Consider the following 25,115-nt stretch of genomic DNA (forward strand, 5'->3'; position numbering starts at 1 on the left):
GGAGGACGCTGGGCCGCCGACAGCAACCCACACAAACATGGGGAGAACATGCAGACGCCACACAGGGGCACGAACGCTCAACCTCGGAGGAGTGAGGCTACAGTCCTGCCCAAAGGGCCACTCTGCCATCCAGGAAGCCATCAGTCTGTATAAACACAAAACTGGAAACCGCTTTGGCCCACAGAATGAGCTAAAAAAAACACTAAATCTAACAGGCCAGCTGTAGATTGATGTTGTTGAAAAGTTTCCAGAAGGGAAGCGAGGTGTCAGCAGCAAACTGACCCATCTGCCCCGGAGTGAACACCCGCCCGTCTCCCGGCCCACTTGTTTTGGGAGACCCGCCGTCCAAAGAGCGGTCGCAGCACCCGTCAATCACCTCGCCATGACAACAGAGAGGCATCGCCGTGGCGACGCTGGGAGGCCTCTGTTGCTGTGCCAGGAGGAATCTGCGTGGTGATGCCCATGGAGAGGGCTGCCAGTGCCTGTGTGGTGTGACCGGGGACCAGGGCAACCAGCGCAGCAGGAACCATCCCGGGAAAGGGGAGCGAGAGAGTGGGCAGGACGATGGAGTTAAAAGGCACCTGTTGTTATTGTCTGCGTGCGTGTGCGTGTGCATGCTTCCTGCGGACAAGGAAACCGGCACCCCAAACCAAGAATGCCCTTATTCATCTATCACATCCATCATCCACAACCCCGCAGGCCAGATTGCTGGGAAAACAGAGAGGAGGCAATGCCAGGGCTATTCTAGGATTCCTTTATAGTGGGGGGGGCATTAGATTAGGGGCTATCATTCATTCGGAGAGGCCAACCTTATCAACAGCCAATGATATAGTTTAAATCAGTGAGTGACAGAGGATCAGTCAATCAGCTTTTATTTGAGGCCAATGCTCCGCCCCCCCGGTATACACTCCTGCAGCAAGCTGTAGTTTTGCTTACTCTGGGCTGCAGTGAGCCTGTGGCTTTTTTATGGGGAGGGAGGCAGAAGCCACAATATGATCAACTTGACTGAGTGGGGTTCAGGAAACCAAAAGCTGGCCAACTGCACAGGGTGCTTCTAGAACGTACCAACAGTCGGCCAATGGCACAGAGTGCTTCTCAGAAAGTACCAACAGTCGGCCAATGGCACAGAGTGCTTCTCAGAACATACCAACAGTCGGCCAATAGCACAGAGTGCTTCTCAGAACGTACCAACAGTCGGCCAATGGCACAGAGTGCTTCGCAGAACATACCAACAGTCGGCCAATGGCACAGAGCGCTTATCAGGATGTACCAACAGCCGGCCAATGGCACAGAGTGCTTATCAGAAAGTACCAACAGTCGGCCAATGGCAGAAAGTGCTTCTCAGAACGTACCAACAGTCGGCCAATGGCACAGAGTGCTTCTCAGAACATACCAACAGTCGGCCAATGGCACAGAGCGCTCCTCAGAACATACCAACAGTTGGCCAATGCCACAGAGTGCTTCTCAGAACGTACCAACAGCCAGCCAATGGCAGAGAGTGCTTCTCAGAACGTACCAACAGCCGGCCAATGGCAGAGAGTGCTTCTCAGAACGTACCAACAGCCGGCCAATGGCACAGAGCGCTTCTCAGGATGTACTAACAGCCAGCCAATGGCACAAAACGCTTATCAGGATATACCAACTGCCAGCCAATGGCACAGCGCGCTTCTCAGGACGTACCAACAGTCGGCCAATGGCACAGGGTGCTTCTCTCTCAGAACTTATCATGACCTGCGAATACAGAGGTCAATAGGTCTTCAAAACGAGTCTGCTGGATATCAGTGACCTGTCGGTGACTCCGAAAACCACAGGCATCTAGATAGCAAGATGACTGAAGAGCAAATGAGCGATAGGACAGAAGGATCTGGAAGAGTCTGAAAGCCCATGGCCACATGACCAGCTGGGTAAAGGCTACATTCCTGTCACAGGACAAGGAAAACTGTCATCTCACCAATGACAGGCAGGGCAGTGTGGATTGGGGTAAAAAAGTAAGGCCCCCCTTTATCCCTGTCTCTCAGGACAGATCCTGCCACCATTAAACCCACCACCTAGTCCCCTGCATGAAAGCACAGGGCACAGGAGTCCATACGCCTCCACAGGAGTCCATATACCTCCACTGGCAACGGTGGGCTAATATGCCTTTTAATCTGCCGCGACTCCCAGCTAATCATGTGACTTTTTGATTTATGGATGCAGTTTGACTTCTTCCCATTTTGCCTCCCCAGGCACAGAGGGACCCGGTGCCTACTGGGGCCGGCAAGAGTCGTCTGACCCAAGGTCTCTCCCAGGTCACAGCGGCAGGGGCGCGAGGAGACCGAAATGGAGGAGAGTCGAGCCGAAGACACAGAAATAACCGCCGTGGCAGCTGGGATGGCGGCGGGTGGGGGGGTGTTAATCGCTACGCTCGCTGCCCCCGCCCTAGAGGACACAGCCAACGCCGCGGTGCGCCGTCAAAGCCGTAGATCGGAGCGGCGGTTTCCGCCTGCAAGGCGAAGTCACAGGAGCAGAACGCACTGACACCCCATGGATTCAGCTGGACCGCGCAGCACAGCACACTCTTTCCTCAAATAACTCCTTCCCCCCTCCCTCTCTCTCGCCCTCTCTTTCTTCGGTAACCCTCCCTCTCTCTCTCTTTTCCCCAGTCTCTCCATCCCCCCTTCTATCTCCCTCTCTCCTCTCCCCCTCACCATCTCTCGCTATCGCCCCCTCTCTCCTCCTCCGCTTTTCCCTCTCTCCTTCTCTTGATATCCCTCCCACTCTCTTTCTCCCCTCCCCCTCTCTCTTTCTCCTCCTGCTACAGGCCTCCCCCTCTCCTTACACCCCCAATCTGGCTGGCCACACTCCCCAGTAAGGTGTCTCCTGCCTCCCTGCGGACCTGAACATGCACCCACATGTGGCAAGATGCCGAGTGGAAGGACGGAGCGTTGCGGGCCGGTGCGTGGGTGAGATGGGGGCCGTCACGGCGGAGGGGGGCTGCGTGGCACGGCGGGACGAGCCCGAAGGGAGGCCCATGCCCCGGGGCCGATGAAACGCGGCCCGGCTGGCCTGCTGGACCACGAGAGCAGACAAATGCCCAGCCACCTGTTTGGGTCCTGGGGCTTTGGGGGTGGTGGTGGGGTGGGGCAAGCTGCCGTGTGCCGGAGCCTGAGTCAACACTCGGCAATCTGTGCTGGCCACTGGGCGCCAACACGGGGCGACACGGTGGCGATCAGAGAGGAAGAGGCGGTTAATCTGGGGGCTGCCAGCCGTCCAGGACCCAGCAAACCCGGTTTCTATAGTGCCGCCTGCCCGCGTGTGAGCTGAGCTGGCTGTGATCATGTGTGCGTGTGTGCAGGCGTGTGTGCAGGCGTGTGTGGCTGCAGGCTTGTGTGTGTGGGCGTTTGTCCAGATCTGTGTGTGCTTGTGCGTGTGTGGGGCTTGTGTGTGTGTGCGGGCGTATGCAGGCGAGCCATTAAAAGGCTGAAGCAGACGCAGGAGCCACGCAGATCAAAGCTGCAATGCGTATGAAGTCTCACTGGTGGGAAGAGCACACACTGCCTCCATCTCTGCACACACATCTATCTCTCCATTTCTCTCTTGAACTGTCACTCACACCTTTATTTATTTCCTTAAGTCCCTTTTCATCTCTCCATCTCTTTTCCTCCTCACAGCCTCCTCTCCCCGGAAAAATGGATTCTGACTCCCCTCTACTCCTTATTTATGTTTACAGAAATAGTTGTGAGATGGTTTACCATGTTTCCTCATTTAAACAGCTAGATATTTCACTGTAATTCAAACACTCAGCTTACAGTGAAGCCCTAAACCATTGATAATACAGGCATCTTTAACTACTATGCCACCTGATGGGAGTAACTTGCACTTCAATCAGAAACACATCACGCACGTTCTTTGAAAGTTTCACCTGATTTTGGAGAGAAAAGGGGTCAATTACTAAGTCAACAGGAAGCCCCCCTCCTCCCCCGATCTACCCAGTCCAAAAAAAGCGTGTGTGTGTATGAGTAAGCACAAGCATGGGCAAGCACACACTGCCGGAGAGGGTTACAGATGATGGCGAAATCAACGGCACCAAGCGGACCAGCAGAGGGGCATTAAGACCCTGCGGCTGGCGTGTGGACGGAGTGCCCAGCATTTAGTGGCTCTATCCCTAATAAAGATACTTCATTAAACATACGAAAAGAGGGGCGACTAGGGGCAGGATGACCGAGCGTCACTGGACGGGCCGATTCGTCACTGACTCAGTCATGTTCCATCCTGCTCCTACCTCTTTCCCAGTAAAGACCCCCCCACATTATGCTGCACTTAGCAGACACCTTTATCCAAAGCGATGTATATTTTTGAGTCCCTGGAACCAAACAGTAACATCGCTCTGCTCACCCTGGGTTTTGAACTGGCAACCTCCTGACAGGCAGTGTGTCCCACCCCACTGACCCACACACCGGCCCCCCTCCTGCCAACATAACCTCTCAAAACCCTTGCCTGTTTTCCTTCCTCTGCCCCCCCCACCCCTGTTAAGGCCCCCATTAATGTGACAAAGCCTCCTTCACCCCCTCCATCAGTGGAAACGCTCTCCCACATCCCCACCCTGAACACGGCAGAGGTCTCTCTGTCAGGGCACCGTGTTTCCGGATGACATGACATTCCTGCCGATCCGTGTCCACAGGGGTCCGGGTTCCCTATTCCCCCACTGCTGGGGTAACGGTGCCACTGATGTGTGTGACACATGTACTCCACAAACCCCCCATCGCCGTCTCCCTGGTGTCCGTATCTCCCGACACAAACCAGCATCTATTGCTACCTGTTAGCTGAGAGACATCAGCGGGGTCTGCATTCTTACTGCACCTCTGAGGAAGCATCCAAGCAATGTGAAGGAAAACAGGGATGGAGGAAGGATAAGGGACCTGCAAACGAGAGAGGACCTGGGGGGACCAGCCACTGGGCACCGGCCCCCGGGAAACAGCCCCCGGGAAAGAGCCCCCAAGCACCGCTGCCTTCCGTCCGAGGACTCCCGCATCTCCTGCTGCTTTTGGGTTAGTGTTTCCAGGATGATCCCCAACGGCCTAGCCCTCAGCGAATAGCCCCCCAGCTCACACACACACAGAGACACACAGACACACTTACAGACAGACACACTTACAGACAGAGACAAGCACATAAAGACACACAAGCACAGACAGATACACTCACACACAGACTGACACACACACTTCTCTGCATTCCCGGTCGGCTCCCGCCCCAAACTCGCATCTCCTCGTTCCCCCGTCTCCCAGTAGCAGCTCTCTTTTATTCCCCCGACTGTTTAATATGGTTCCACAGCCCCCGTCTGCTGAGACCATGGGACACGCCTATGTTCCGAGCCCGACGCCGGCAGCTAATTGGACGCCCGTTTCCCGCTGCGTTAATTACCGCGGCACTCTTATCCGCCGCCGCCACCCCAGCCGGCGCCCAGTCTAAGTGCTCCTCGGTTATTTTTTGGGAAGTTGCCCCCCCCCCACCACAGGCCTCTGGTTCGCATATTTCTGGAACATTGCCTCATTTCGAGGCTCCCCTGAAGCACGGCTGAGGAAGCCCCCCCGGCCGTCCACCCACCCGCTGGTGGTGTATTTACTCATTGTGACTGCCCTGCACATCACGAGGTGCACATAGCCCTGCACATCACGAGGTGCACATAGCCCTGCACATCAAGCCATACACATAGCCCTGCACATCACGAGGTGCACATAGCCCTGCACATCACGAGGTGCATATAGCCCTGCACATCAAGCCATACACATAGCCCTGCACATCACAAGGTGCACATAGCCCTGCACATCAAGCCATACACATAGCCCTGCACATCACGAGGTGCACATAGCCCTGCACATCAAGCCATACACATAGCCCTGCACATCAAGCCATACACATAGCCCTGCACATCAAGCCATACACATAGCCCTGCACATCACGAGGTGCACATAGCCCTGCACATCACGAGGTGCACATAGCCCTGCACATCACGAGGTGCACATAGCCCTGCACATCAAGCCATACACATAGCCCTACACATCACGAGGTGCACATAGCCCTGCACATCAAGCCATACACATAACCCTACACATCAAGCCATACACATAGCCCTGCACATCAAGCCATACACATAGCCCTGCACATCACGAGGTGCACATAGCCCTGCACATCACGAGGTGCACATAGCCCTGCACATTACGAGGTGCACATAGCCCTGCACATTACGAGGTGCACATAGCCCTGCACATTACGAGGTGCACATAGCCCTGCACATCACGAGGTGCACATAGCCCTGCACATCACGAGGTGCACATAGCCCTGCACATCAAGCCATACACATAGCCCTGCAGACTGCCACCGCAGGCCCGGAGGGCTCATGGATGTCGTGTTTTGAAGGGAAGAACTATGAGAAATACCATGAGATTTGGGAGAAAATAAGAATGGTATAAAAATACGACTACAACTTGTATTTAAATTATGAAAATCAAACTTGCTCCTACGCCGTTGAACGTCAAACACGAATGTGTGTTCAGGAAGGGTCCCCAACACAAAACCCCCTATTAAGGAGCGGGTGGCTTCCCATATGCCAGCAACTTCTGCTCCTCTTCATCAAGCCCCAAGGGCCATCTGATATGTTCATATTTTTTTAAATCGACAGAGGAAAAGGTCATTAGTGATATACTCCACCCTGGCTGAGGATTTGGGAATGGGGGGCTCTCTGCAGCTCTCTGCTGCAGTCAGGCTCGACAACGCGCAGGATGAGGGGAGTCACACACTCTCGCCTCGGCCCCCAGCCCCCTGCTCCCTGTCGGTTCGGTGTCGGGGGGGATCGCTTCCGAGAACCCCCCAACACAGAATGCGAGGCAGAGATCCAGAGATAGGTCGTGTCATTTCGAAAATCCAGAAAGCCTCCGAGCAGAAGTGACAACAGAAGATGTTCCCCACAAATGAAGTGCAGTGTGGTGAACTATTTCAGGTGGTCCTCAAGCTGACAGCCAGGCCTGTTTATGGAGGGAAACGGCTTAACAAGCACAAGGGAACAGAGAAATTAATGGGTTGGAGAATCATGCATGTCTGACTTGCAGGGGAAAAAAAAGATTTCAATTTTCATAAAATTTCAGTGATACAGTGAGACACAAGGGAATCGTGGGTAACTAAGGCGGAGTGTAAAATAACAAAAAGTGACCTGAATATCTGATCACTGTGGGACGGGGTGTCCGAGGCGGTCCGGAAGCGGAAGGGACCTGTCGGGTCGGCGTGGGGTCACACCTAGGTACTGAAGATCCAGATTCGGATGGTCAGAGTTAAAAGACACGAGCTCACCGCAAACGGGCCGCTCCAGGCATCCGAGCAAAGGCAGTGATGACGGAATTCCACGCGCCGTGGCTCCAAAAGAGCTGGAGATCTTCCCGGGCTGCAGAGTCTGCCAGCTATAAACAGGAGCGGTTTTCCGTCTAACTGCGCTGGCGCAGGAAACACGGAACGGGACGCCGCCGCCGTCCGCACCCCCGGCGAGAGCGGGCACTGCGTACGATGTTCAGGCAGGCCGCACGCCCACGAGGGGCTCCCCGGGGGCCGTCTGATACGCCAGGCTCTCTGCAGAGTCACAGGGTAGTGCATTACGTGGGGAATCCCCCCGCAGAGGGAAACGGGGGGGGGGCCCGGGGGCCCAGAATAGTGCGGTCAGGTGAGGTCACAGAGCCAGGCTACCGCCTGCACTACCGCCTGTGACGCCCCACCCCTTTCACGCCGCCCCACCCCTTTCACGCCGCCCCACCCCTTTCACGCCGCCCCACCCCTTTCACGACGCCCCACCCCTTTCACGCCGCCCCACCCCTTTCATGACGCCCCACCCCTTTCATGACGCCCCACCCCTTTCACGCCGCCCCACCCCTTTCACGCCGCCCCACCCCTTTCACGCCGCCCCACCCCTTTCACGCCGCCCCACCCCTTTCACGTCGCCCCACCCCTTTCACGCCGCCCCACGTCCTCCGTGACGACCGAGGCTCATCTGAGGAGCCGCCGCAGGCTGGGAGGGAGGCCAGCGCCCCGGATAGTTCTAGGAGTCGTTAGCTAATCGCTGTGCCCGTTTCCTCTTTGAGGGCAGGGGCCAAACTGGAGTCAGTGGGGTCTATTTAAGCCGTGAACGGGCATGTTTGCCAGAGTGTCGGGGGGGGGGGCCCCAAAAGCGAGTCCTGCTCTTCATCGATCACTGACTGTCAGGCACAGCGGGGGGCGGCAGCCGGGGCCCAAAGCAGCTTGTGTCCGTGGGCGGGGTGAGAAAAGGGGCCCCCACCCAGCCTGTGGCCCCTTCTCGCAGAGGCGGGGCGGAGTAGGGGAACGAGGGGAAGGAACAGAGACGAGCAGGAAAGCAGATGTTACACTATGAGAACTGACACACTGAGTTCCTGCCTCCTAACTGATCATTTGTTAACGGAATGAGCTGAGCGTGGCAGCCATTTAAATGAGGGAATCCCAGCTCATCCACCGCGTAACAAACCCCACCCTCCGATTGGTAGGTGCTGCTGTGATGTCACGAGGGACTCACCAAATCCGAAGGCGGCAGGAGCAGGGATGGGACCCGATTGGACGGTGGCCGACGTATAGAGCCCTGTGACCAGCAGGCCGTCGAAGAACGTGCTGGTGGAGATTGTCACTGGAAAAGAAGGGATGAGAAAGGTTAGGGTCAGAGATGCAGCAAACGCCAGAGTCCAGTCCATCGTTTCACACACAGGGGACGCGTCGCCTGGCTCATCGCTGTCTCACTGATAAATGTCAAGCAGGCCCTCACACAGACAGCCAGGATCTCCTGGATGTTATTAGAGCCCCGAAGAGGAGGAAGAGCAACAGAGATGAGACAAAGTACCTCCCGGAAGGTACACACAGACAGTGTAATGGCTGTCTGCCTCTCAGCAAAAGCCCTTATTATGACAAGATGCCTCCACAGCGATGAAAGTCCCAGGGGAGGGATGTTAACAAGGACTGGCATTAAAGGAGGGTGTGGGGGGGCAGCCCTAACCCTGGGATACGTCAAACAGAATCACCGAATGGCAGACAGCTAGTCAATGTGAGGAGGTGTGTAGCAAGGCATTATGGGAAAAGCGGCAGGGCCCCATTTAGCGATTAAAAACCTCAGAATCCCATCAAACCCCATGGAGGAAGACCTCAGGAATCCAGGAAGGGAAAAAAATCAAGGAAAACCGGGACTTGGGGAGCCACGGGGGAGGCTGAACAGGAGCATTATTGACGGAGCACTTTGGAAGGAACGGGAGAAATCTCTTCGTGTTTAATAGGATGCAGGGGCGTTAAGGGAGGGGCTCCCATGAGGAAACTAATGAATTCAGAAGAAAACATCTTGTGGACAAAGAGTTGTAAAAGGAACGAGCAGGAAGTGGGACTGGGGGGCAAGACGAAAGTGTGTCAGTAGCGTATAAAGGTCCATGGCTGGGTCCTGCTCGGCAACTGGGGGCTAAGTGATCCCCCCCTCCCCTTTGTGCGTCTGGCAGGACCAGAGCGGGGATTAAGAGAACAATCCAGACCCCCCCCTCCCCAAACACATCACCCCCACCCTGATCCCCACCCACCCATGTCTCCCCACATCAGAGCTTTAATAATTCATCACAGCTAACCCAGCACAATATCCCCCCCACACCCCCGAGCATTTTAAACCCAGAATCTCTGGGTACGATATGATGACTCACTGTACTAAACCCGTCGTTTGTGCTCGTAAACAGCAGCACGGATCCTGAACATTCCAGGAGAGCGCATTATGTAGACGACCCAGCCTTATGTCCGCAGACGACCCAGCGTTATGTCCGCAGACGACCCAGCCTTATGTCCGCAGACGACCCAGCCTTATGTCCGCAGACGACCCAGCCTTATGTCCGCAGACGACCCAGCCTTATGTCCGCAGACGACCCAGCCTTATGTCCGCAGACGACCCAGCCTTATGTCCGCAGACGACCCAGCCTTATGTCCGCAGACGACCCAGCCTTATGTCCGCAGACGACCCAGCCCTCCGCGTTTCTGCTGGGGTCTGAGGCAGCAGGCTTGGATTGTTCAGAGTTTTATTATTTGGTCTGCGTACAAAAGCCCAGCCTCACAAATCAATTTGTACATTTTGTTAAAGGGAGGGGGACAGAAACAGCCCACCCACACGGAGAGGATCTGTCACACGCATGAAGAACGACACTTAAAAATATACTGGCATGTTGGAGATACGGCTCTGTAACCGCGGTCTCTCACTCATTCTTCCAGCCCCTGCACCTCACACTCTCATGAAAAGCCACCCATCCCCCCCCCACCCCACTGTACAGCCCATGTTTCTGCACAGCGGTGTACTTGAAGTGGGCCGGTGCTTTGGAAACCGGGGGGGGGGGCGTTCAGTCCACGAGGGGAGACCACCTGATCGATAAAAATGCAAGAAATGAATTATTTACACTTTTTTTTTGTTTTCCTTCAGGGGGGCAAAGCTGGTGGGTTTCAGCTAAGCTAACAGAGAAAGGGAAAGGGTTCAATGCACATTAAATCTCCCGTTCCCCTGCCCCACCCCCAACATGAATACACATCTAAAAGCGGAGAAGACAGGGGTTCAGAAGCGTGCCTCGCATGTGCCCTCGCCGAGCTTCCCCACCAGGTTCCCCACGGACACCGAAAATAAAAAATAAGAGATGCAGCCAATCAGAGGGCAGCGGCAGCGAGGCACACCGGTAGGCCTGCAGCATGCGCGTGGGCGCGTGAGAGAGCAGGCCGCTCCCTAACATCTGCACTGTCTGATGCGAGAGAGCGCTCCAGAGGCATCGCTGCTGCACACCTGCACGGGGGAAAGTTTTAATGAGGCCTTTACATAACATCAGACATTGTTGTTGTTTTCTTTTTTTTTCCCCTTTTCTCAGTCATCAAACGGACACCACGCTGCCACCAACGGGGGAGGAGGGGGAAGTGCAGGCGATCGCCGCGAGTGACGCTGGGCGATCAGAATGCCGTCACGCTGACAGCACGTCAGCCTGCTTTCGTTAGCTGGTTTGTGGGCCTCCGGGCCTCAGAGGGAGCTTCCGGAGCCTTCAGACATGACAGCCGCGCTCTCTGAGGTCCTCGCTGAGAAGAGGGCGGCCACTTGAGAGCCTGATGAGAACTTCCAAGTAGCCCAAATATGGAAGGACCGCTGATAAAACACGGAGGCCTTTTTAAACCTGCGTCGAGGCACTAAATATAAAGCCACTTAAAAGTTTATAAGCCTGCGTACAGCACTTACAGTGTTATGCTCCCAGAGCAGAATTTTAAAAGGCTGTCAGAGGCCCCCCCCCGCCCCCCCAGTCCTGTGCCACACATAGACACTAGACCATTCCCAGTCCTTCTGGCCCGGCCTCCTATCCCATAATTCCTTTTCATGCCTGAAGTACTCCCGGCCATTCATTCCTCTAGGACAGCCATGCTCCCCAGTTACTCATCTGCCCTAAAATGGACCCCCCCCCCATGCAATATTAATGGTGCAGTCCAGTACACCTCATTACCCACATGCACCGTGCTGGGCCTGCTCAACTATTTATGGGCCTGGGGACCTTCTGCCAGGCCTGGACAAGCAGGCTTAGCCAATGAGAAGGAACATGTTGACAGGTTAGCCCCGCCCTGCCCTGCTATTGGCTCATGTCTGGACTCCTGGAAACTGCCCCTTCAGCACTTCTGTGAGCGAGAGACTTTGCTCAATGACGGCAGTGTTAGAAGCAGGAGAAACTTCCTCTCTAATATTTTATCTATCTCTCTCTGGTGAGTTTTTTTTACGGAAAGATACAAAAATAACTGTCCAGATTATATAAAAAGTCATATATGCAAACAACAAGCATTCAGTTAGTAGCACAAAAAGGTACAGACCGCGCATACGGCAGCCCTACCCCCCCAGGATTAGAGACTCTCCCAGAGCCTCCAGCACCACACCCGCTGCCCCCATCTTCAGGGGGCAATGTGTTTGACATTGATTGTGACAGGGCCATTTACCAAGGTTGTATTACAGATGAGCAGTGTCGGCGGGGGGGGGGGGGGGTCATTGCAGTGCCAGGTGGATTGTGGGAGCCGCTTATAGGGAAGTGAGAGCCAGGCTGGGAAACGAGAGCTGAGAAACGCTGCTTCGGGATCAGTCTGCGTTCGCATTGCGGGAGATCTGAACATCACAGGCAAGGGGGGGCAGGCTGAGTGGCTCAGAGAGATGAATAATGGAGCACCTCCTCCCTGCTGGCACCCCCCAGCAGCACTGACCCGGCAGGATGCTGACAGCTTTCGACCGGGAATCCCGGGGCTAACAAAGTTGACCATTTGGTGACAGTGGGGGAGAACACAGTCCATCCACCCCCCCACAGCGAGACGCCTACCACAAGTCCATAGGGGGCGGGGCCTATCAATCTACACAGGGACCACAGCACAGATATCAAAGTGCCCTCAGCAGGATGACTTGAGCAGGGCGAGAAAGCCTACAGTCCGGGCAGCGGGCCACACGTCAGCGCGTGCAGAATGCCGAGAAAGACCACTCCCCTGCCCCTGTCACATGACAGAGAGCGCCACCTCCCTCTGAGGTGACAGAAGCACATAGGATTACTGCCACGGGGACAGGAAGGCCACCTCTGGGCATGACGGCGGGGCACGGACCGGCGCTCAGGCCACGCGCCGAAATAAAGGTCGCCCCGTTGTGGCGGAAGACAGGCGGCATCTTGAAAAGAGGCTAAAATTACAAGGGATTATGATATGTGGGTGAAAAAGAGGTGTGAAACCGAAGCTGATAAAATGTCCACGGAGGTGGGCAGAGTTTGCTTAGGATTTCGAATTAGCCTGTCCTGAAAACCTGTTACCTGTACCCCCCCCCAGCGAGTCCCAACTTCTGCTGGGGGATCTCCCCAGGTGACCTCCTCAGACAATGCTTATCTCAGCGGTCGGGGTTGTGCAAAAGCGGCCAACTGGACAAGAAGGTTGCATTCTCGTTAATGACAAGCAACACCCACCCCCGCTTACCCTGCTGTCCGTCCAGATGGAATCCCCCACCACCATTCTTAATAACAAAATAAGCAACATTCAGGAGGAATCATACATTTGTCCACTGATCGACCCATCACCTTAAACTTTACAATGAGCTTAATAACCTCGAACGAAAACCGCAAGATGGCCTCACTGCAGATTAATATTAAGACCTCATCAAGCACAATCCACTCAAACCTCACATCATGGTGAATGAAAGGCACAGAGACCACCTGACCTGCTTCGTGTTCCTGCTGACAAGCGCCACACGCAAACACCAGAGCAGGAAATGAGGGCTGCACACCAGGTAGCCCCCCATCCATCTGTCCCCCCCATCAGAGCAGAGTCTAGGCCCCATGGGCTCCCTGAGCCCACTTCCCAGGTTCAACTGTCTGTCGTCTGTTCATGGCACCACGGGAACGTGGGGGCTTACATACTGCCGGCAAGGGGAAGGGGGCATCGGGGGGGTGTGAAGGTCCTTTGGGGGTTGGATGAAGGGGCGCCATTTGTACGATTCCGTGTACCGAGACGCCTCCCACGAGTGGCTTGGCACTGGAGGAGCATGTGTGCAAGCGTGTGTCACATCGCTTCTGTCCTCGTCTGAGCCCAACGCCCTCGTTCCCTTACGTAACCAGTTGGCACTGCCCCGCCCTGCCTGCGCTGCCATCTGCTGCTGTGGCAGCTTCTTACAGCCAGCCCCCCACACCAAGATTGCACGCAGACCACCTATTACCCACCAACACTCAGTCAGGCATGCAGACCACCTATTACCCACCGACACTCTGTCAGGCACGCAGACCACCTATTACCCACCAACACACAGTCAAACACGCAGACCGCCTATTACGCACCGACACTCTTTCAGGCACGTAGACCACCTATTACCCACCAACACTCAGTCAGGCATGCAGACCACCTATTACCCACCAACACACAGTCAAACACGCAGACCGCCTATTACCCACCAACACTCAGTCAGGCATGCAGACCACCTATTACCCACCAACACTCAGTCAGGCATGCAGACCACCTATTACCCACCAACACACAGTCAAACACGCAGACCGCCTATTACCCACCAACACACAGTCAAACACGCAGACCGCCTATTACGCACCGACACTCTTTCAGGCACACAGACCACCTATTACCCACCGACACTCAGTCAGGCATGCAGACCACCTATTACCCACCAACACACAGTCAAACACGCAGACCGCCTATTACCCACCAACACACAGTCAAACACGCAGACCGCCTATTACGCACCGACACTCTTTCAGGCCTGCAGACCACCTATTAACGACCGACACTCGGTCAGGCACACAGACCACTTACTGCTCATTGACAATCAGGCATGCAGACCACCTATTACCCACTGACACTGTAATGTACACAGATCACCTATTACACAATGACATGTACGCAGACCACCTATTTCCCTCTGACACTCTGTCAGGCCTGCAGACCACCTATTAACGACCGACACTCGGTCAGGCACACAGACCACTTACTGCTCATTGACAATCAGGCATGCAGACCACCTATTACCCACTGACACTGTAATGTACACAGATCACCTATTACACAATGACATGTACGCAGACCACCTATTATCCACTGACACTCAGTCATGCACGTAGACCACGTATTAGTGACACTGAGCAAGGCCTGCAGAATATCTATTACTCATCAACAGTCAGGCACTCATACCACCTATTATACACCGACACTCAATCAGGCCCACAGACCACCTATTACACACTGACACTCATTCAGTGTGTAACATGTGTATCCAGTGAGGTTGAAAACCCCTATTGGACAGTAGCCAGTGGGTTTGAATCGAATTGTAACTGCACCCCAAAGCTCATTCTGCCAAAAACACTCAGCTGTACCGGATTCCAGGGGTTGCATTACAAGACCGAGAGGGGATCTGAAGTGATGCACACACCACTTGAGGTTTGGGAATAAAGCCCTCCTGACCTCTCCACAGTCCTCCTGGCAGAGACGCCTCCTATTCTGGCAGCAGACAACCAAGATTAAGAAGGATAAAATGATCAGGATTCTGTGGCCAGAAATGCGATGCTGGACACCAGCCCGGCGCATTCGGCAGCGGGGCGAGGGTGCACGACTGCCCATTTTCAGCAGTCCAAAAACACAGAGAGGTCCTAGGGTTATAACAACATATGGTGGTAACATCTAGAGCACAGAGACACTGAATCACTTCAGTTAACATCTAGACGTATGTAAAAAGGCAAGTTACTTTGGAGATAAACATCCTTTACATCTACAACAGTTCCAAAGGTGCCACTGTATCGACCACTTGCAGATACTGTAGCTGTGTGGAGAGAGAGAGGGCCCAGTTGGCCAGGCATCAACTATAGCCACGCAGGATAACAGAAATAAGAAGAAACCGCTCAGCTACACTCAATACGTTCCTCACACATGATCTGGTCAAGGCTCCTGGGTGCCCAGAGCTTTGGAAGTGGGTTAGGGGGAGTGTGTGTGCGCGCACATGTGACTGCACGTGTGGCCACCGCAAGCTCCTTCTGGCCGCACTTTGCGTGCATCTGCACTTCGATTATCCATGAATTAAAAATAAAAAAGCACGCGCAGAGACCGATTCCAACTTTGAAGATCTTCAGTGGGAACCTGGGGGGATGAGGTTCCAGGCGAGAAACGAGACCATTTCTGCTCAGAAAAACCGGCTACCTTCTGATGAATCAAAGGGCATTCTGCATTATGGAGAACTTTTGATCCTCTATAACCAGCAGGATCTCTTATCATCATGCGCATTCGCCACAGGACAGGGACTTATCGAGCCTCATTAATGTTTCCCAAGACCCACGGATCAACCGCACCATGTTTAAGTCATCCCAACTTTTCATAATGAAGCAAGAGGGAGCACCTTCACCAGGACATTAAACACTGTTTTAGCATGTGCTCAGCATAAACTGAAGGTCTTTAGCACTTTAGCATGGTATCTCATAACCTGGGAAGAAACTCAGCCGTTACTCGCCCATTACTCACCTGTGACAGTGGGGAGAAAGAGCAAGAAAGCAGCTTCTCAGAGCTGCCTAATGCTGATGGAGAACAGGGCCATGATACCCAGGCACTGCTGCATCGCAGACCAGGCCATCGTCACCTCGCACTGATTCAACAGTCCAGCTCTCGCTCTTTATCTTCCACCCGCTACCACTGACCAAACGAACAGCAGCAGTTCCGTGACGAATAAAGGTCACCGCGAATTTATGATGCTGTAACGGTCGTAATATCATAGCAACTATTTAGTATGATTCTGAAGACTATATACACTTTTTGTGTAGCCTTTTTCCATTTGACAGTTTAGCATCCACACCTTCTGTTTCTCCTGAGCTCCACCTTCTTCTCCCTAAATGATGCACGCCCTTTTTACATCTGATAGACAACCACATCAAATGAGGTTTCACTCACGGTTCAAACACATCATGCACACTCAAACGCTACCATACACAGACAGCGCTTTACCAGTACATACCCATCCATCCATTTCCCATACCTGCTTGTCACGGGGCAGGAGAGCCTTTCCCCGAGGCTGGGAACAACCCAGGGCGGGTTGCCAACCCACCGCAGGACACATTCACACAAACATGCACACCTACAGACAATCTGGTAACTCCAATAAATCTCAGCATGTTTTTGGACTATGGGGGGAAACCGGAGAAGCCAATGGAAGTCCTACAATGACATTGTTGAGCATGCAAACCCCACACACATGGGGCCGTGGCAGAGAGTCGAACCCTAGTCCCAAAGGTGTAAGGCAACACTGCTAACCACTGAACTATCGTGCCGCTCTCAGCACCTATCCAGTGCTGCACTGCTCTGAGACCCAGGATGATGGCTGATATCCCACCCGTTACCTCCCAAAATGTCCCTAGGGTTGAGGCTTGGACAACCTCTATGACTGAGAAAACCTCAACTGCCCCTGCAACTGCACCCTTTGCACTTTCCAATAGCCTCCACCTCCAACTTCTCCAGCCCTTCCCATCCCAGGCAGGCAGCCAATCCATACGATGACTGGACAAATCAAGCTGGATATGCACAGAGATCGGCCCATCAATGAGCTCCTGCTGGATGTCTGACGGACACCACCATTCTCTCTCTGGCAGCTTGACCGCAGGAATCTTCCATCTCTTTCCTGCTCCGCCCCAAAGCCACAAGAATGAGCTGAACATCAGACCACCTCAGTGCCCCTGCACAGCCTGGGAAACCCTATAAAAGGGGTCCATAGGAAGCCGCCCATTCACAGGCCATTCAGTCTAGACACAGTTGTTAGACTCCTTACAGCAGGACACAGCGACACTGAGAAGGGAGCAGGAGTGACTACACAGAATAATAAGACGCAAAGCCAGGCCACAGATTTGTTTTATTAAACATTTATGAAGGCTCATGATGAAAGAACCGAAATGTATTCAGCGCAGCGTGCCTTCGCGTCGGCACGGGGGGCCTCCTCCTCGCGGAGGTGGAGAGCTTCTTTTACAGGCTCATTTTTCGGTTTCAATTAATTCTGGTTACTTGCATCAACAGCCCCACATTCAGAAATGTCACAGTAACGTGTCAAATTCACACCTATTCCAAGCAAGGCCGGTCACTCCTGGAATTCACCTGCTTGAAAAAGACTTTCAGGACACAGTATGGGAGTCTCAGAATATTCTGGCGAAAGAGACCTTTCTGAAAATTCAAACGTTTGAAACTTGATTGACGATATTCCGAGTATGACGACATAGCGAAGAACTCAGGCCTCTTCAAGGATCTGAGCTGAGCTTCGTGTTTGACAGAACGCAAGTGTCATTGTCTCTGTGTATCTGTGTCTCTGTATGTGTGTGTATGTGTGTGTATCTGTGTGCGTGTTTCATAGTGCGTGCGTGTCTGTGCGCATGTTCATATCCATGTGTTTCTTGCATGCGTCTGTGTGTGTGTGCGTGACAGAACTCTCTGATGCTCCGGCATCCCTCGCTGTGTACATGTCCTGGGGGAGCCTTTGAACCACTAAGGCCGTAATTGAATTTTATCAATAAGAAGGCAGATGGATCATCGGTATTACGAGCGAAAAACAAGACAGAACATCAAAAGCAGCCAGGTTAATCTGTGTGGAGGCTCCGAGCGACTTGACCAATAATGGCAGCTTTTGATCACTTCTGTTAGCAGGAATGTGATCTCACTGCCCAAACTAATAAGAGCGGAATCCAAAGGAAAAACATCATTCATTCATATCTTCATACTTCACACACAGGAAATTATCCTGCCATTCATAACACCTTCTCTGCTAGGGTGAGATGGCCACACCCACCACCCCGCCCCCCAGCCCGCCCCACCTGTTCTGGGCTCAGCCCCTGCCTCCAGGCTACCCCACCTGCATGCTGTCACTGTGATAAACAGCCCCATATTAGCTCATTCTAACCGGAGCAGGAGGGTCGCTCTCCTTTGTACACCCACCAACCCCAAACCCGCATCGCACAACGGGAAGAAACATTAAAGATATCAACTAGTCTTCATCCATATCTCTATCTCTAACCATTTTTCCATGTCTTCAAAGTTCAGGTCTTGGTCAGACCCTCCCTCACGTTCCCCTAAAACAGGAAATCACAGCAGAAAGCCAGCCCACTAGGCCCCTCCCACAAACACGCCAAAAGTCCTCCAATCACAGCACACACAGACAAAGGCAAAGCCGAAAGGGGGGGTAATGGGGAGATGATGGAGAGGACCTCCCTCCCAAACCCTATAGGAAAATGGCGCATACCAAGCCACGAGTAACAAGCGATGGTCAGAGGAACACGTAGATATACATTAAAATGGAGAATGAAGGGGTGACACAGTGGCTGGATTGGGGATCACTCTGAGATTAAGCAGCTGCATTCGGTAATTAAAATGTCTGGTAGAGCGGCTGGGATCTGGATCCCCGGGGATGAAGCACTGACTGACCGGAGCACCTTCTGGAACCCCAGGAGCACCTTCTCATCCAGCTGTGGCCCGGTGACCTCCCCACTTCCGGTCATGATCCAGCATGATCCAAGCATCAAGCAGGAACACGGCAAGGTGGCAACTGCTCCAGAGAAGTGAGGCTCCGGCCCGCTGGACCGCTAAGCAAAGCAAGCGGCTCTGTTTCGGGTTCCCATTACCTGGAGCTGCTACATCATGACTTACGCCGTGTCGAGTTGGAAACAGCCTGGTTTTTTTCCTCAGAATACATTTTCTGCTCCGCAGTGCACATTTTCATGTTTTCTATTTAGTATTCTGGCAGCTCTAGCTCATGTTTATAGCTGAGGTGGGATTGGGATGGGGGTAGAGGGTAATTGCAGAGGTATGAGGTGAGGGCCAGCTTAATATGTCATTACTGATACCCCCTGGGGAGCAGGGGGGGGAAGATTCAGTCATCTTAGCCTAGCAGGACTCCTCACAATCGGAGGCAGGGGGATCGACCCCCACCCCCATCAAAATAACACACTCTCCATCCCACTCCTACTCAGTTCACACATTCACCCCAGAGAAGTACTTCCAAGGTCAAAGTTCAACAGCTGACCATCACAGAAGGGCAGAGAAGCACTGAGCAAGTTTTGGAAACAAGAGCTACTGCTGAAGCCAGTCAGAAAACAAACAGTAATCCTTTCAAGGGATGCAAAGGGATTACAGAAAAAGCATGATTCTCTTGGAAGAAAATTAAGGATCCGTAGGAAGAACTGATTTGCATTGGACTAGATATGGCTTGGTAGGGGTGATGGTGGTTTAATTTGGGGTGGGGGGTTTCAGGGTGAGGAGGCTTGGTAGGGGGGTTTGGGTGGTGGGAGGGGGTCAGCTTATTTCCAGAGAGGATTCCCATTTAAACAAGGAGCTTTTAAAACACACAATCTCCTTTCACCAGACCCCTGTGAAGGTTCTGCCCGTTTGGAGGCGGAGAACATGGGCGGGACCTAATTTGGCCCGTGAAACACGATTGGCTGGGGACACAGGGGCAGGCCACGCAGCACGGCGCTGAATCCTATCTGCCAGACTGGCTGGGTGCCCCAGGGGTGCAGATTAGAGGGACGCACTATTCGCAGCAGAGAGGCAGTGCCAGACGGGGGGCATTGGCTGAGCTGATACGGCAATAAGCCGGACTGGGAAGGAGTTCAGAGCAGAGCATTGTGGGGAGGCGGAGGGGTAGCCTGGCGCTGACTTGGATGCACTTGCACATTGTTCCAATCCGGCTTTGTGCCGCATGATAAACAGCTACTGTATGAATAAGAACAAACACACTTTGTAGCTACAGCCCAGCAAGAGATTTCTGGTCAGCGAGTTAAGGTTCCACTGGTTATACTGTGGTCCTGTTTAAAAGACAGTTTCCCTGTAATACAGTCTTTCAATAGCAGTCACCTGACAGCACTCAGCAACACAGCATTCCAACAGCAGTGTCCCGACAGCAGTCACCTGACAGCACTCAGCAACACGGCCTTCCAACAGCACAGTGTCCCGACAGCAGTCACCTGACAGCACTCAGCAACACAGCATTCCAACAGCACAGTGTCCCGACAGCAGTCACCTGACAGCACTCAGCAACACGGCCTTCCAACAGCACAGTGTCCCAACAGCAGTTACCTGACAGCACCCAGCAACACAGCATTCCAACAGCACAGTGTCCCGACAGCAGTCACCTGACAGCACTCAGCAACACAGCATTCCAACAGCACAGTGTCCCGACAGCAGTCACCTGACAGCCCTCAGCAACACGGCCTTCCAACAGCACAGTGTCCCAACAGCAGTCACCTGACAGCACCCAGCAACACAGCATTCCAACAGCACAGTGTCCCGACAACAGTCACCTGACAGCACCCAGCAACACTGCCTTCCAACAGCACAGTGTCCCGACAGCAGTCACCTGATAGTACCCAGCAACACGGCCTTCCAACAGCACAGTGTCCCGACAGCAGTCACCTGATAGTACCCAGCAACACGGCCTTTCAACAGCACAGTGTCCTGACAGCAGTCACCTGACAGCACCCAGCAACACGGCCTTCCAACAGCAGTGTCCCGACAGCAGTTACCTGACAGCACCCAGCAACACGGCCTTCCAACAGCACAGTGTCCCGACAGCAGTCACCTGATAGTACCCAGCAACACGGCCTTTCAACAGTACAGTGTCCCAACAGCAGTCACCTGATAGCACCCAGCAACACGGCCTTCCAACAGCAGTGTCCCGACAGCAGTCACCTGACAGCACCCAGCAACACGGCCTTCCAACAGCAGTGTCCCGACAGTAGTCACCTGACAGCACCCAGCAACACGGCCTTCCAACAGCACAGAGTCCCGACAGCAGTCACCTGACAGCACCCAGCAACACAGCATTCCAACAGCACAGTGTCCCGACAGCAGTCACCTGATAGTACCCAGCAACACGGCCTTCCAACAGCAGTGTCCCGACAGCAGTCACCTGACAGCACCCAGCAACACGGCCTTCCAACAGCACAGTGTCCCGACAGCAGTCACCTGACAGCACCCAGCAACACGGCCTTCCAACAGCAGTGTCCCGACAGTAGTCACCTGACAGCACCCAGCAACACGGCCTTCCAACAGCACAGAGTCCCGACAGCAGTCACCTGACAGCACCCAGCAACACAGCATTCCAACAGCACAGTGTCCCGACAGCAGTCACCTGATAGTACCCAGCAACACGGCCTTCCAACAGCAGTGTCCCGACAGCAGTCACCTGACAGCACCCAGCAACACGGCCTTCCAACAGCACAGTGTCCCGACAGCAGTCACCTGACAGCACTGAGTAGTCTCCCAGTAATACAGCCTATCTGAAGCACAGTTTCCCAGCAGTACAGTCTCCCCACAACACAGCTTCCCAACAGCACAGCCTCTCCGAAGCACATTCTTCCATTAACACAGCTTTCTGGAAGCATAGTCCCCCAGCAACACAGACACCCTGCAGCATAGCGTCCCGGCAGTAGTGTCCCAACATTGCGGTTCCAGGACAACACAGTTCCAGCAGATCAGCCTTTCATCCAAATAATCTTCCAACAGCACAGTGTCCCGGCAGCACAGTCCCCCAGTACCAGCTATGAATGTTGGTAGCTGAGAGACCAGGCCACTACCCCACAAAACAGCCCCCATAGCTTGTCGGGAGGAGGAGGGGAATTGGGGGTGGCAATTCACACCCAGCCCCCACACAGAACGCACCAGGCCTCTTTCACTATGAAAATGCACCAGGCCGTCTGGCTGTCTCCCCCCCACCCCAACACGCTTGGCACGCAGGCATCTGCCTGGCAGGCCGCGGTAGGCAGGCATGTGGGGGGTGGGGGAGGGCAAAGCTCTGCCAAGCTACACCTGGCTCCACCACGCACTTTCACCCGAGCTAAACGCCATCTCCCCCCCCACATCAGCGCTGCCATCATGCTCACACTGCTGACCCTCGCTGCCTGTGCCGCATGGCCAGCGCTTACACACGCGTGGCCCCAAAACCCAAATCAACACCCCCGCCTTTTTTCAAAGGAAAGATTTTAGAAATGACTGGAAATCTGCAGGTCTGACCAGCTCCCATAAACAGCATGAAAGGCAGAAACAGCAGAACATAATCATGCAGGCCCCCCCATTCCTGAAAAAATGGAGGGGTGCGGGGGAGCTCAGATAAAGAAGGCTACACGGCCTTTTGATTGTAAAGACGCCCCCTACAGATTTTAGATGGGAGCACAGCACGCTGTGATGGTGTGCCGATGGGACCATTAGCAGGCAGAATGCAGAGCTTTTAAGATCAGCCTGGGTTTACGTGGCTCGGGGGGGCAGGATCAGACACCCTGCGTACTTAGATCCCGCTGTATGTGACAGGCTGGGGTCTCGTTATGCGAGGACATGCGTGATATGTCATGGGGGGCGGGCTGAGCTGAACAGTTTCAAACTGTGACTAATGGTGCGTTTTGGGGGCGGCGCGCATACATATCTTCCCCAGGAGACCGGAATTAAGACACGCGACGGGGATTTCGTTTATTTAAATAAGAGAAACACAAAAGGCGCAATCCAACACCCCAGTGTCCCACACTATCCACACATACAGCTGTGAGTCACCAGAATGAAAGGTGGGAATCACACAGTTAATCACCTTACCGCCTTTGTCTGAACTACACTTCATTTTTTTGCTTTTTGTGTTCTGGGTGTATTGAATTAATGCATTTGAACAAAATTGCACAAATAGTCACAATTTACATAAGAATGTGTCCACTTAGAGCTGGCATCTGGGCGAGGCCTGTGCAGAGCTCATTCAGAGTCACACACACACACACACACACACACGCACAGACTCTCCCCAGGAGAAAGGGAGTGGAGAACACCGGGACTCATCTCAGTTGGCTCCAAGCTTCTCCATCACCGGTCCAGAATGCATGTGGTGTGGTGAACGACCGCACGCTCATACAGGGGACACGGCCATTCCTCCACCTGGGACCGGTCAGGCCGCAAGAGACAGGACTGCAGGTAGGTGGTGGGAGAGCGTTGGGGGGGGGGGGGGGGGGGGGCGGGCAGGGGGAGCTGTGGAGCGGTGGCATGCAGAGCAGGCTTGGTGCGGACCGGTCTGTGTTTCGGGCCCGGTGCGACTACCATTCGAACCTGGGTGACTGATAGTCATCTGCCGAACCCAAACTCAGGTCCCCGCATGTCAGGCCCAGGCACCCAAACCTGAGCCACTACATCACTCCCGCCCCCCCAAATTTGCCAGAACAATGGAGAGCCTTCCGCTGGGGTGTGACTGCCATTCTGCCGAGGTGCATTCACCTTGGGCACGTGCCCCTCTGTCCCCCACCCAACCTCAGGGTGGCGTGCCATTAAAGGGGCTCCCATTCCCGACAAGAGAGGTGCTAGCAAGCGGCCAATCAGGGGCCATGACCTGCCGAGGGGCCCAATCCGAAAGAAGCGAGGGTCACACCACTGGACAGACGCATACAGGGCTGCGCACGACTGCCGCTTTTATCCAGGCGTGCAAATTTCGTAAATGTGTGCGGCTTCACGTGTGGAGAAGATGAAAGATCAACAGTGACACATATGATCCCTCAACTGGAGCTGCTAACATGGGGGGGGGGGGGGGGGGGGGACAATTCCCCCATCCCACATCGATGGGGATCCTCCCATCTCATCCCTCATTCCATTCCACCCCCTGCCCGCTCCCCCTCCCAGTTTTCTTTCCATCTTCCCCAGACTAATTTGCCAGTTGCTACAGGGTGATTCCCGCCCCCTCCAGGCCATTCCCATCGCGACTCCCCGGAGTATCCTTTCGTTTGGACAATGATGTCTTTTTTCCACCTGCCCCCGTCTTTTCCTCGTGTTCGCCTCTCTGCTCGGGCGGAGGGAGATCCTCTTCTTGGCAGTACGAGCGTTTCTCTCAGAATCACCGTGTGTTCTCCGGGCTGGACGCGGACCCTCAGAACCGGTCTGCCCAGGACTGATAATAATAATGATAACAACACAGACACAGATGAAATGACAAAGGCAATCTCCGGGCAGCACCAGGCAGTGAGAGTGCACCCTGCGGGCAGAGGCTGCGGTTCTGCCCCTTCCCCAGATAACCCACTAGGTCAGCTTTTCTCACGGACCCGACGGGAGGGCTTGCTGCCAGAGCACCAGGAACCTCCCAGCATGCCTCGCTCCAGGCCTCTGCCTCGCTGTGGAAAGGAGTGGGTCAGAGGGACGCTGCCCATATCACAGCCCACACGGGGCGCTGTCCTCAGTCAGAGGGGGCGGGGGTACTTATCGCCTTCTGGCTTGATTATAATATTTGCAATTTCAGCAGGTTAACACTGGGGACCACGATACAATTGCTGCTATGGCGGGGGAGTGTCCAAGGGGGGGCTTCAGGTCCTTAAAAACAAAGGGGAGATCCTTAGACGACAATGTCTGTAAGCGGTCAAGAAGCAGGAATGGCGGGGCTCTCCTCGTGACATGTGAAAGGGACTCGGAGCAGACAAAGGAGAGAGGGTGAATAGAACAGAGAGGAGTGCAGAGGAGCTCAGCGCGGGGCCCTCCCCACCAGTGTGCTCGGGCCCGAGCAGGGGGCCCGAGCAGGGGCCCCTCACAGCGTCACACACGTATGCTGTCCTCTACACATACAC

The 25,115-nt window shown here is 54.2% G+C and overlaps 1 protein-coding gene across 2 annotated transcripts in view; it reads right to left on the reverse strand.

The window, feature by feature from the left end:
• reln (reelin) overlaps positions 1 to 25,115 on the reverse strand; it is a 97,853-nt gene that overhangs the window by 69,073 nt on the left and 3,665 nt on the right. For both annotated transcript variants that reach the window (XM_049019581.1, XM_049019573.1), the window contains exon 2: positions 8,552 to 8,659. In XM_049019581.1, coding sequence (XP_048875538.1) covers positions 8,552 to 8,659 — 108 coding nt within the window. The remainder of the gene's footprint in view (positions 1 to 8,551; positions 8,660 to 25,115) is intronic.

The sequence above is a fragment of the Brienomyrus brachyistius genome, chromosome 1 (genome assembly GCF_023856365.1).
Source record: "Brienomyrus brachyistius isolate T26 chromosome 1, BBRACH_0.4, whole genome shotgun sequence".
Classification (NCBI taxonomy): Eukaryota; Metazoa; Chordata; class Actinopteri; order Osteoglossiformes; family Mormyridae; genus Brienomyrus; species Brienomyrus brachyistius.